The sequence below is a fragment of the Manacus candei genome, unplaced genomic scaffold (assembly GCF_025592945.1).
Source record: "Manacus candei isolate 608988 ecotype Guabito, Panama unplaced genomic scaffold, ASM2559294v1 h1tg000065l, whole genome shotgun sequence".
Classification (NCBI taxonomy): domain Eukaryota; kingdom Metazoa; phylum Chordata; class Aves; order Passeriformes; family Pipridae; genus Manacus; species Manacus candei.
The window spans coordinates 7,859,393-7,871,490 of record NW_026138113.1 but is presented as its reverse complement, the minus strand read 5'-3'; the positions used below and the strand labels follow the sequence as shown (position 1 = coordinate 7,871,490).

At 42.4% G+C, this 12,098-nt stretch overlaps 1 protein-coding gene across 1 annotated transcript in view; it reads right to left on the bottom strand.

Moving 5' to 3' along the window:
• The window catches only part of URI1 (URI1 prefoldin like chaperone), a 41,720-nt gene extending 30,332 nt beyond the window's left edge, over positions 1 to 11,388 (bottom strand). Inside the window, exon 1 of the mRNA XM_051805523.1 lies at positions 10,934 to 11,388. Within this exon, the coding sequence (XP_051661483.1) occupies positions 10,934 to 11,008 (75 nt within the window). The 5' untranslated portion in view covers positions 11,009 to 11,388. The remainder of the gene's footprint in view (positions 1 to 10,933) is intronic.
• Between the last annotated feature and the right edge of the window lie 710 nt (positions 11,389 to 12,098).

The following is a 12,098-nucleotide window of genomic DNA, read 5'->3' as shown; positions in this document are numbered from 1 at the left end:
AGTTTGTGCAATCTGCCGATCTATTTCCAGTGTTACATGTTTGCAGAATAAGAAAACAACATAAATTATAACAAGACATCAATGTAACTTCCACACTCAGTCATTAAAAACAAAAACAAATGAACCTCACAGCACCAAAAACATTCTTCCTCTATCAGTACATCAACAAATGTTTCCACTGGCCATTTTAACTTGAAAAAGCACAAATTAACTTTGTGCTGTATAAATACACGGATATTTGACACCATGATGGGCTCCTGGCTTTCCTTCTGTTCTTGCTGGGTGTTAAAAAAGCAAAGTTTTAATATGAATATTTCACTTACTTCCTTATGCCACAGGCTTTCCCATGAGATACAAAAGAAATTACAAAATAAAGCACATTGTTAAAATTTAATACTTTTTTCTTTTTTAACTGTATTTTTTAAACTAAATATAGACCAAACAGACAGGATGCTGAAACCTGTGACCTTCTCTGCCACAATTACGTGGAGATTTTGTCTTTCAAAACATATTTTGATCTCTGAATAATGGTTACCAAAAATATACAAACAATTTCATTCAATTATATGAAATGCAATGAAGCCATGAGGCAGTTAAATATGTCTAGACATCTTCTAAATATAAGCATTTTCTGGATTTTTTTTTTTTTTTTACAAATTTCATTTTTCCTATAGCCAAAATAATACTAACATTTGAAAGCAATTAATGAGAAAATTTGCAGAGAAAACAATAACATACATTCAAGTATCACTGAAATCGCTGGAGCAGATAATTCTTTTTTTTTTTTGAAACAACAGAATGAAAGACAATTTTTTTTTCAGTTAGCATATGTGCAGCTATTGCAGAACAGATCTCAGACCCTGCACTTTCTACTCATGTAGGAGTAAAAAAATGAGACTACTTTGTGAGCTAATAATTCTTTAAACAGAGTAAAGTTCTTAAATGAAAAGGATCAGCTCTACATTTGTGGTTATGGTATTTCATAATCCATCAGGATGGCCCAGGTAACTCATCCCACATAAGCCAAGTTTAAATTTATCATTTGCTTTAAACTCCTACAAATCAAATGCCTAGCAAATATCTTTCTTAATGTGCAAGCTAACTATTTTTAAGCTTAAGAGTAAATATACAGACTTGTACAGGACATCAACCTAGAAATCTAGTTTGTACTGTTAATATTAAGCCCATTTTAAGAGTAAAGTTTCTGCAGAAGGTACAAATCACACAGCACAGCAACATCTGATAATAATGCTAACACACACTGGAGCCCACCACTGACAAGTCAAAGAGTCAGAGCCTATTCTACCCACATCCTTCATCCTTTCACATTTGGCAGCGATTGTGGAGTACACAACATAATTTAGCATACAAAAATGTTTATGAAATCCTTTAAGAAAGTTCCAATTTAATTGCCCCATTACAGATGAAGATGGAAAAGACAGGAAGCTTTCCATTCCCAATACATGACTTTCCATGCATGAAGTGAGCTAAAAGCACAAAAAGAAAAGCCCTGCAAACCATAAGAGCAGCATGTTCATTAACCTCTACATGATAATCCTTTCGTAGCTGCATATTAACTAGTTACATATTCATAATCATTTACATTATTTAGAGGACCTTCTATGAAAATTTCCAGGCTATATCCATTAGCTACAATGTTAAAGGTTACAGAAGATAGTCTCCTTAATGTTTCCAGGAAGCTTTTTTTAATTAGTAAATATGTAAATTGGGCACATATGCTTTTTACGTTTTTAAAAAATAGTCCATCAGTAAAACAGCATAGCGGAATATGCTGTTTCCATCACCCTTTATCCCCCTTAAAAAAAAAAAAAGAGAAAAATCAATAACACCAATCAATTTTAATTTAATTCTTCTTCTTTGATATAATCTCTCTTGAAGGGACACTAAAGGGTGGAACCAACAACAAACCTTTTCGTTTCAGTGGCCAGCATAAAACGAGACCTTTTACAGAAGTGCTAAAATACACCACCTTAAAAATACTGCAGGCTGCACTTCTGGAACTGAAGTCTATTAAAAGAATAGAGAGAATAAATATTGAAAAACAGATGGAGATCAATTATGCATATGTCCTTTATTAGGTCAGTCCCACTGTTTGGATAACAACTGGTCTTATCACAGCAAAGAAACAAATAGCTAAATATATAAACAAATCTTTGATTCTTTGCCTTTAATCAAACACAGGAAAATCATTAGTCTATCTTCCACTCATAATTTATATTTAGCGTTACAATTAAAGAATGAAAATCCCCTTTAGGGTAAATAAAATAAATGACCTGTTTGTTTGTTCACTTGAGTTCAATTTACCTGGACACCTAGTGTCACCAAGTATGCACTACTTTTAAGACATTGTGGTGGAAGTGGTATCAATAAACTTTGAATTCTGCCCTTTTAGGCATAAAAGTGTACAAGTTTGTGAATGCACATGGTTATCAGTGGCTTACCTGCATACTAAAATGTTTATTAAACTATTCTTGCAGAAAACTTAACACTACCAAATAATGGGTCTGCTTTTTAAAACACTGTAGGAAAACACATTCTGTAGTCTTAAAAGAAAGCAAATGGGCAAACACCTCGTTTCCTTCTTTTCCACCTTTAACAGCAACTTGTTAAAATTTTGTGCTTCTCAAGCCCCTGACCGGACAGAGCTCCACAAGCACCCCCTCGGGACACCCCTGCACACCTGTAACACAGCATGGAATTCCTCCTGGATTGACAACTGGACCATTAAAGCTGGAGATTATGAGCTGGTTCTGCTCTCACTGCTACTAGGTTGAGCTATTTCAAAGCAAACCCATGTTGCTGCTTTTAGGGAATCTCCTGTTTCTAAGTGTTACGAACAGAACATGAGGATCAGCTTCAGACCATCACTTCCTACATGTGCCCCAGTTCCACTGTGCCAATCTGATCACAGGGCACTTTGCAGGCTGGTGCAGACTCCAACTCCAAATCCCACCTCCAAGCAACTCCTATCAGACAGCCAAAGACTTAATCAGCTGACCAAAGACAAAAAATTCCTTCTGTCTGCAACATATTCTCTCTTTCTAGTCCATCTATTTATACTCCACCTTCTCCAGGATCTTCCATCTGAAGAGTTCAAAATCTCTTCCATGAATTAAAGAAGCACTGCACTGGTTCTGCAGGCTGAGTAACTTAACCACTAACACTGCTCAGGGCTGGGAACTGAAACCAGAGCTCCTAACTCAGCAGCCAGGCACTACAATCGCTTGCAATGTTTCCTTGGCAATGACAACAGGCCAGAAGGATACTGGAGCACAAAGCAGATTCTTACCTGTACATGCCCATGGGTCTCTAACCTATTCCACATTACCCCACCTTTCCCCAGCAGGTCTTCACCCTTCTGTACAAGGGCACCTCTTTCCTACATCTTACTTTTCCTTACCAGTTGATTCTGTTTGGATATTACTAACAGCTGAATATAATTACCTGAGGTGCTTCTGATTATCAAAGTGGTGCACAAATAGTGCTGTCCTCTCCATCCCAAGACTATTTTGTTTTATGGAGGCACTTCTCCGAGGAGAAGTGCATGTGTGCGAATCCTTCTCTCTACTAAGAAGCTGGGCACTCACTGCCCACAAAGGTGCTGGGTTTAGCACATCGAGGGCAGTTCTTCTCTCTCATCTCTTGTGAACAGCAAGTAGGCAAGTTGCCAAGTCAGAATCTTATTTATGTCTCAGCTTATGAAAAAAACCTGTAAGCAATAGAGCTGGTACTGGTATCAGCTGCTGGCAGTTTGGGGTACCAATGCTAAACCTGCTGTATCCAAGTCACGCAGTTATGGTCAATCCAAAGAAGCAGAAACTGGTATTTTTAAGATGAAAGTAAATTTCAATGAAAATGATGAAAACAAAAATGCCCCATCAGATTAGGAAGAGGTCCTAAATGAACAAGAGGCCATTTCCACACTGGTGGGTATGAACATGGAAATATGCAGCACGGCACAAAAGCAAAGCTGCTGTTCAAACTTCAAGTTAGGTATCTAAGAGGCCAAGCAAGTGTCTGCTGTTTCTACATGCACATATGAGTATTCTGCTTCAAAACTGTGGCTCACAATCTAGCTGGTCTTCTGAAATTAGAAACTAGGGACACAGATCTAATCCCAGCTCTGATTTTGTTTCTTCTATATGGCCTTGAGCAAATCACAACCTCTCAGTCTACATTTCTTCATCTGCAAAATGGGGATAATAGTATTAACCTACCCACCTCAGAGTGTTTAATGATGATTAATTAATGTGAGAAAAGCACTCTAAAGATGTAAGAGCACTATATAAGTGATAAAGCATTATTTACCACTTGAAAAGTAATCTGAATAAAATCAGATATGCAAGTAATTTGTTTACATGTAGCAATAATATAATTTGTGACTATTTAATCTTGAATTAGTCTCACTTTAAACATCCCTTTCAATCACATTTCCAGTTACTTAGGGAAAATGACAGTATGGAATACTTTTTGTGGAAGCAAAGCAAGTAATGAGGTGGTAATTAAAGTAAGGGTCTAATAAAGTCTAAAGCCAACGATTTGCCTTCAGGAGACTGTCCCTGCCATTTGGGACTGTGAATATATCTCAGCTTCAAGCTTGGTTCTGTTGTTCAGAACCTTCCACCAGCCACAGTGGAAGTGTATGCTGGTTTCCTGAAATGCAGATCCACCTTTGCAAGGTTCACAATAAATCCAAGATACTACTGACCTCCTTCAGATGACTCCAGCTCTGCAGAGTTTTAACTGCTTAACCTTCCACATGCAACTATTTACTGCAGTTGATACGTGCACATGAGCTGCCTCCATCTCTAAATGTTTGCAGTATCAAAACCCACTCTTGCCATGCAACTCATGCACAGGATTTCCCCGTTGCACCCCTAAACCCTAAAAGTTTACTGATGAAATAACCAGTTCACAGTACAACTTTATGTTACAGAAGAACACTACTGGGTGGTCAAATATTTAATAATCTCTTAGTAACAAGGATGTAACAAGCCACACACAAAATAAACATTTAAAAAGAATTTTCATTTTTTCCTCTAGGAAACTACACAGTACTTGCCTAAAACACAGCAATCACTGATGGAGAAAGACAGAATTAGCATTTGCACAATTGTTTTTCCTAGAGCCCCATTTTCAATCAAAAAATGAAATAAAACTATTAAAAATTCTTCAGTCTGTTGGCACACTGTATGATCTAATGGAAAAGGAAGAAAGCATTTCTGAGTTCTCATATTAATTTATTAAATCATATTACTCAAAAACACTACATTTCAACAAATTATTTACATAAATCCCCCCTTGGGTGGAAACTTCTGCCTTTTGAAGAAATGCGTTTGGGAAGAATACTGAAGGAAAAGAGAAAGAAATTTGAATCACGGCAAACACTTATTTCTACAGGAAAAAAATCTTCCTTAGAAGTATAACCATAATTTTTACCTTTCTTTAGAAGAAAACACGTGAAATCTACTATTTTTATTTTAATTGTGTACCCACACGTGGATCTTCCAGTTTAGTAGAAAAAGTAGTATATACGTATTATTTATTAATAAATAAAGACTAAATTCTGACTGAAATGATTTTGGGGAGCTTAAAAATTCTACACAGCAAAAATCCCACAGAGCAAAGATCCCAAAGGCAGCAGGGCGTGTTCTGCTAAGCGAGTGTTTCAACAGCTCCAAACCAACTAGATTGGTGCAAGCAAGGAACAAACTGGAGCAAGGTCTTGTCCTTCACAAGCACCAAGTCAGTGTCCATGTCCTGTAACTTCATCTGGACACCCAGCTAAGGAACTCGTAACTTTATATTTCAGCTTACGTCAGGTAAACATATTCCTGTGGCTGCACCATACCCAGGCTGGCTCAGGCACCACGGGAGCAGCAGAGCAGCACAAGCACAGAACTCCCACAATCTAAGCAACTGAACACATCAAGCAGGTTTTGCAAGCTTGGATGTAGTTTATGGTGCAACAACTGCGCTGCCAGCAATACCTGAGCTTAACTAGCTTAAAATTGCCATGAGCTGTGGCACCTCCTCCCAGACATACCCGCAGGCTGTGGTTCAACCACAGCCACAGTCCTGAGTAAACAGGCATCATTCCTCCCTGTCTCCTGCTACTCAGCTCCACTGTCTTACCCTTCCAACCTGACACAACCTGCTGGCAGACATTTGTAACCTCATTAGGGTCCCACATTGGCTGAAAAGTACTTCAGAAAGAGGAAACAAAAAAGCAAAAAGATCAACAACTAAGTTTGGTTTTCTGAATCCTCGCCCAGGTACTGAGCAGTGTCACAAATGTGTCACCCTAAAACTGCTAAAAGGCTGGAAAAAGCAGACACAGACAAAAATAATAATAAAAAAAAGTTAAGATTAAAAAGTTGTTCAAATTAAAGTCATGTGGACAATTCATGTGATGATTTATGAAAATTTTGAACAAGTGCCTGAGCCTGTTGCTCACAACTGCTCTGACCTGACCACGGCTCAAAGGGCCAGTCCAGCTTCCCCATCACTGCCTCTCCTGCCACATTCATGCTGGCATCTGCCATGACCATTTTGGCACATGTTACTGGACTCCTCTCACCCCACAGCAGCCTGATCCCAAGTGTTAGTACAGAAGTTGTGGAGGGTTCACCCTTTTTATGATGGTGACTCTGCAGCCCATGCCAACAGACAAGAGGAACCACAAAACCAGTACCTGCACAGTGGTCACTGCATCTGCTCAGAGCACCTACAGACACCTACAGGAGCAGCACAATTTAGTCACATCTAAATTTTGTGCACATAAACTCATCTGCACATTCTAGTTACCAATCAGGCTGGATGGACACAGGCTTGCCCACTCCAGAACAAAGGCAATGCTCTTTAAATTCTTTTGTGAATAGTTTGCCTTCAATTACCATTAGAAAAACACCTACTGAAGATCCCTTAATTTATTTCACAAGTCTTGACACTATATAAACTAGTGAGTATTTAATTCATACTAATAAGAACATAGACAAATATTGACTAAAAAAGTAAAAGTGATGATCAATTAACACTGGAGGAACAGTAAGCATTCTGTTGAAAGCTTCCAGATAATGACTGAATTAGCCCTTTTACTTGAGAGCAGCACATGAGAAAACATCACTGGAACCACTGGACAGGATGGAGTGTATGTCATCATAAGTTTCTGAAAAGGTCCAGGTATCTTTAAAAAAGAATATGGCAAATAAAGCTTCAGATAGGTTCTTTTCAAAAGAAGCAGATCAAACCAAGCCTCAGACACTCTCTTCCCTTTTCTCAAACAATTATTGTGCCAAATGAAGTCCCACTGCACTGGTGTCTCATACCCAGGCTTTCTCTAGATTCTGTTAATTTGGACACAGGCTGGAAAAAGTGCAAACCATGGCAGAAACTGCACTGGAAAGCCCACTCATCTGTAGTCTCACATGTGAGTCCACACCCCTTGCAGCAGCATGGAATGTACAAGACCCTACTCAGTCTCACTGCTGTTTTTCAAACTGCAGAAACAACTTTAAAACTGCCAAGCTGCTGCTTTCACAGCACAGATATTACTTGAAAAAGACTTAAGCAGAAGCAGTCAGCCCCAGAAGTAATTCATCTAAGAAGAGAAAACAATTTAAAAGAGTGTAAGTTTGGGATCCTGTCATTTGTTTCCCCATAACCCACCTACAAGTTGTTTAACTGTTAAAAAACTGCAAGTACTCAGGATCTTGAAAACCACTTGGAAATTAAAGATCATACAGCTCTACCATTTAAATTCATAAAAATTAAGAATATGCCATAATACACAGTGGCCAGTGAGTTACGATAAGAGCTGCACTCAATCTAATTGTACTTTGTTGTCATGATGAGTGACAGGAGAGTCACTTCCCTGTCCTAATTTCCCTAAAAGGAAAATAAAAAAATGTGTTTGCCAGTGCAATACCAAAAAAAAAAAATCATATTGCCAGCTAATACTAGAGTCCTTTAGATTCTCCATGGCTGTGTCTGCACTCTGCAAATGTCTCTTGGGTCTAATTGGTTCTGTAATGTCTCCCATTACACATATTGTCATTGCATTGCTCAGAAACTATAGAACATATCATCCCACTGTAAATTCACTGTCTATGCAAGTCTTACCAAATCATACAGATCTGACTTGTCAACTACTTATCAGTAATCTCAACCCATTTGATTGCAGGAATAAATGGATATCAAATAATATATTCAAACACAGAGTCTATAGCATAAGAACCCTCCTATTTAAATATTCATTTTATAATTCCTGTACCAACTTGCAATAGATTTACCACAGTACTTTCAGCTAACATATATTGCTTTTGCAAGTAATCCATGATACATACATTATATTCTTCTTACAGAAATATTCAAAACTTTACGCAGGCACTGCGCTTACAATGATGGTCTTTATCATGAAAATTACTAGATATTCTTCTATAATTTATCCCCAAGATACACATTCTAAGTCATGTTTTTATACAAAGTGCCTTTAGTAGGAGCACTGAAAATTGCTTTTAATAGTTTGGTCTTACTATCACCACAAATTAACAAGATGAAATCTGTCCAACAGGCAAGCAGTCCTAAACAAGAATTCAAATTACTTTTCACCAGGGGTCCTAAACCTGAAAGTTGCAGCCTCAATCCAACTGAAGACAGAAAGTCATGAACATCCTGTTCTTTTAATATTTTTCAAACAGGAAGGAAGCCTCAGTTCACGAGTTCTTCAGAGCAGCTCTTTAGAACTTAAAAGCTCAGGACTATAGCTGAACCAGGGTTGTACAATGGCCCGAGTGTTAAAATAATCAACTATGATTAAAATATTATCCTTAATGGGGCAATAGATATTGCTCTATTCCACTATTACACTTAAGGTTGCCTTCAGACTAATGGGAATAAATAGGTGTCTTTATACCTAATCAAGCGTCACTGGGACAGCACAACATCACACTAATTAAAATAAATATATTTGCCCGCTTAAACGCCAGTATAAAGAGATATTGTTCTGGTCAAATAATTTTACTATTTGTTATGATTCTCACACTATAATTACTAGTTTATCAAAGTGCTGGATAACTAATTCTCCCTCATCTCTGTGCTGAAACCAAAACATGAGCCTTCAACTTCAGTAATTTTATGAGAAACATATGAATCTCTGAAAAGAGGCAGCTGAAATGAAAAGACCTCCTCCATCTTAAAATACAATATTTTCGTAACTGAAAATACTGTTGTAATCCAATTATATATATTCATTGCATAGAGGAAAAGTCTACTACATCTTCATCATGACACTCCATTGTAACCAAGATGTGTAGTTCTTTAGTATAATCTCATATTGAAGCTGAAGTGTTCCATTTTTTTTAGCCAATTTGCAGAAATTATGTAAAGTTTCCCTCTGATAAAATATAACTTTAGTACATCAGCCTAACAGAGGCTTAATTAATGGTCTCCTGGGCCTCTTTTCCACTGGAGCAGATCTGTTTAAGAGTCTTAAACTTGCTTACAGAGGGGTCTTACCCATGAACTGGGAATAATTGTAAGTGGTTATGACAGACATGTACTCAGGCATTGGGCCTGACCAACACTAATGTACCAGGGAAATTGTTCTTCACCAGATTCCATCACCTTGAAAATTAACTGAAGAAGCCCAAGCTGACAAGCCACTATCACCAATTACTGGTATAATGGGTTACTCTCTGTGCAGAATGGACGATGTGGAGTATTCCAGCAGATCCTCTGACTGTTCATCCACATTAATGGTCAGTTGGCTACGCAGATCTTTTAGAAATGATCTAGGGGGCTATTGAAAGGTAGACATGTTTTTGCACACAATATTCCAGATTTTTATACCGTGCAGCTGTTATTCAGTTTTCTTACTCTTAACTAAACCAATATGTGATAAAATACAGGCTGAAGATAAAGTCCTCTGTCATAACTGAGGAGCTCTGCTGTTCACCCTAGAATTGGCACAAAAAATTTTAATAATGCGAGAAAAATGAGCAGAAGAGGTGAAAGGCTAACTGGGCAAATGTACTTGAGTCAATAACATATTGAACATGACCATGAGTTAGTCCCACAGTGACTCTTGCACCCATCCAGAGTCCAGGGTAAGGTTGAGACCTACAAGCCCAGAATTGCACTCACTAAGTTATCAGAGTCCACTTGCCTTACACCACGAGTGTAATTCTTAAAAAAAACCAAAAAAACCCAAAACAAACCAAAATAAAAAACAACAACAACAAAAAAAACCCAAACAAAACAAACAAACAAACAAAAACAAAACAAAAAACAAAACAAAACAAAAAACAAACAGGAAAAGCAGCTTGAGTTTTGCACGATGGTCTCAGGTGGAACCAGCCTCCGAACTCTCGGGAATAATTTCTGCAGGAGAGCCCGGTTCTTTCCAACTCATTTCAAACACCACCAACATTGATACACCCGCTCTTCAGCCTGGCCCGGGAGCCCTTTTGGGATGACGCAGGTCACAGACCCGGCCGGGCCCTGCTCGGGCGGGCTGGAAGGTGTCACTGCGGCGGGGATACGGCGGCCGGGCGAGCGCAGGGAGCGAACACGCGCTCACGGGCTGGCGGGGGGCGCAGGGCGGGCCGGGGGGCGCGGGGAGGGCCTCCGCTCCCGCCGCCTCCCGGCCCGTCCCCCGAGGGCTCCGCGGCAGCGCCGCCGCTCCCCGTCCCCCGCGGGGCTCCCGCGATTCCCGGGGCTCCAGCGGTTCCCGGGGCTCCCCCGATTCCCGGGGCTCCAGCGGGTCCCTGGGGCTCAGCCCCGCTGCCCCCGGCCCGCCGCCCGTGACGTCACGCGGCCACGTGCCCGCCCCCCGCCCCGGGACCCCCGGCCCGGCCCGGCCCGGCCCGGCCCCCCCCGCGCCCCCGGCCCGGCCCCTCCTGCCCTCCGTTACCTTCTCGTGCTCCCGCCGGAGCCGCCCCACCAGCGCGGGGCTCAGCGGCGCCGCGCCGCCGCCGGGGGCCTCCATGCGGGCCGGGCCGGGCCGGGCCGGGCCGCGCCGGCGGTGTCCGGGGGAGCGGCGGGCTGAAGGGAGGGGTGGGCAGCGGCCGGTCCGGGCCGATCTCCTCAGCAGGGCGAATGAGTCCTATAGAAATGTTTGTGCAGGGCGAAGCGCCGGCTCCAGAGCCGCATCCACGCGGGGGCCGCCGCCGCCTGGGCCCGAGGCGCCGCCGCCGCTGCCGGGGGAAGAAGCATCTCAGTGTCGCATTCTGGGCCGCGCCGCCGCCGCCTGGGCCCGGCTCCCGCTGCTGCCGGGGGAGAGCCGGGCTGGGGTGGGTGTGGGTGGGTGCCGGCGGTGGGTCCCGGCCGCGCCGCCCGCCCGCCTGCTGCACTCTGGGTACCGCCCGGCCCGCGGGAGGCACCCGGCTGTGCGAGCCGCGAGAGGCGGGCGCTCCACACCCCCTGCCCGGCCCGGCCCCCGCGCCCCGCACCGGGGCTCCCCCGCAGCCCCCGGTGCCCCCGCAGGCCCCGGGCGACAAGGCCTGGGCGTCGGGAAGGGAAACAGCGGCTGTAAGGCGCTGAGAGGGGCCTGCTCTGATGCCAGAGCCGCGCACAGACAGGGCTGTGTGTCACCGTAACTGCCCTCCAGCTCTGAGGACTGTGCACTGCCAGGGCCAGCTGGTGGTGAATAATCATAGAATCACAGGATGGCTTGGGTTGGGAGGGACCTTAAAGGCAGAATCATAGAATCAAGGTTAGAAGACACCTTTAAGATCATGAAGTCCAACTGTCCACCCACCACTGCCACTGTAACCCCTAAACCACTGAACCACATCGCCCAACACCTGATCCAGACACCCCATAAACACCTCCAGGGATAGTGGCTCCACCACCTCCCTGGGCAAGGTATTCCAATGCCCTGACAGTGAAAAAACTTCTAGTATTTAATCTGAACCTCCTCATCTAGTCCCAACCTCCTGGCGTGGGCAGGGACATCTTCCACCAGACCAGGTTGCTCAGAGCCCCATCCAACCTGGACTTGAACACTTCCAGGGTTGGGGCATTCACAACTTCTCTAGGCAACCTGTTCCACTGTCTCACCACCCTCACTGTAAAGA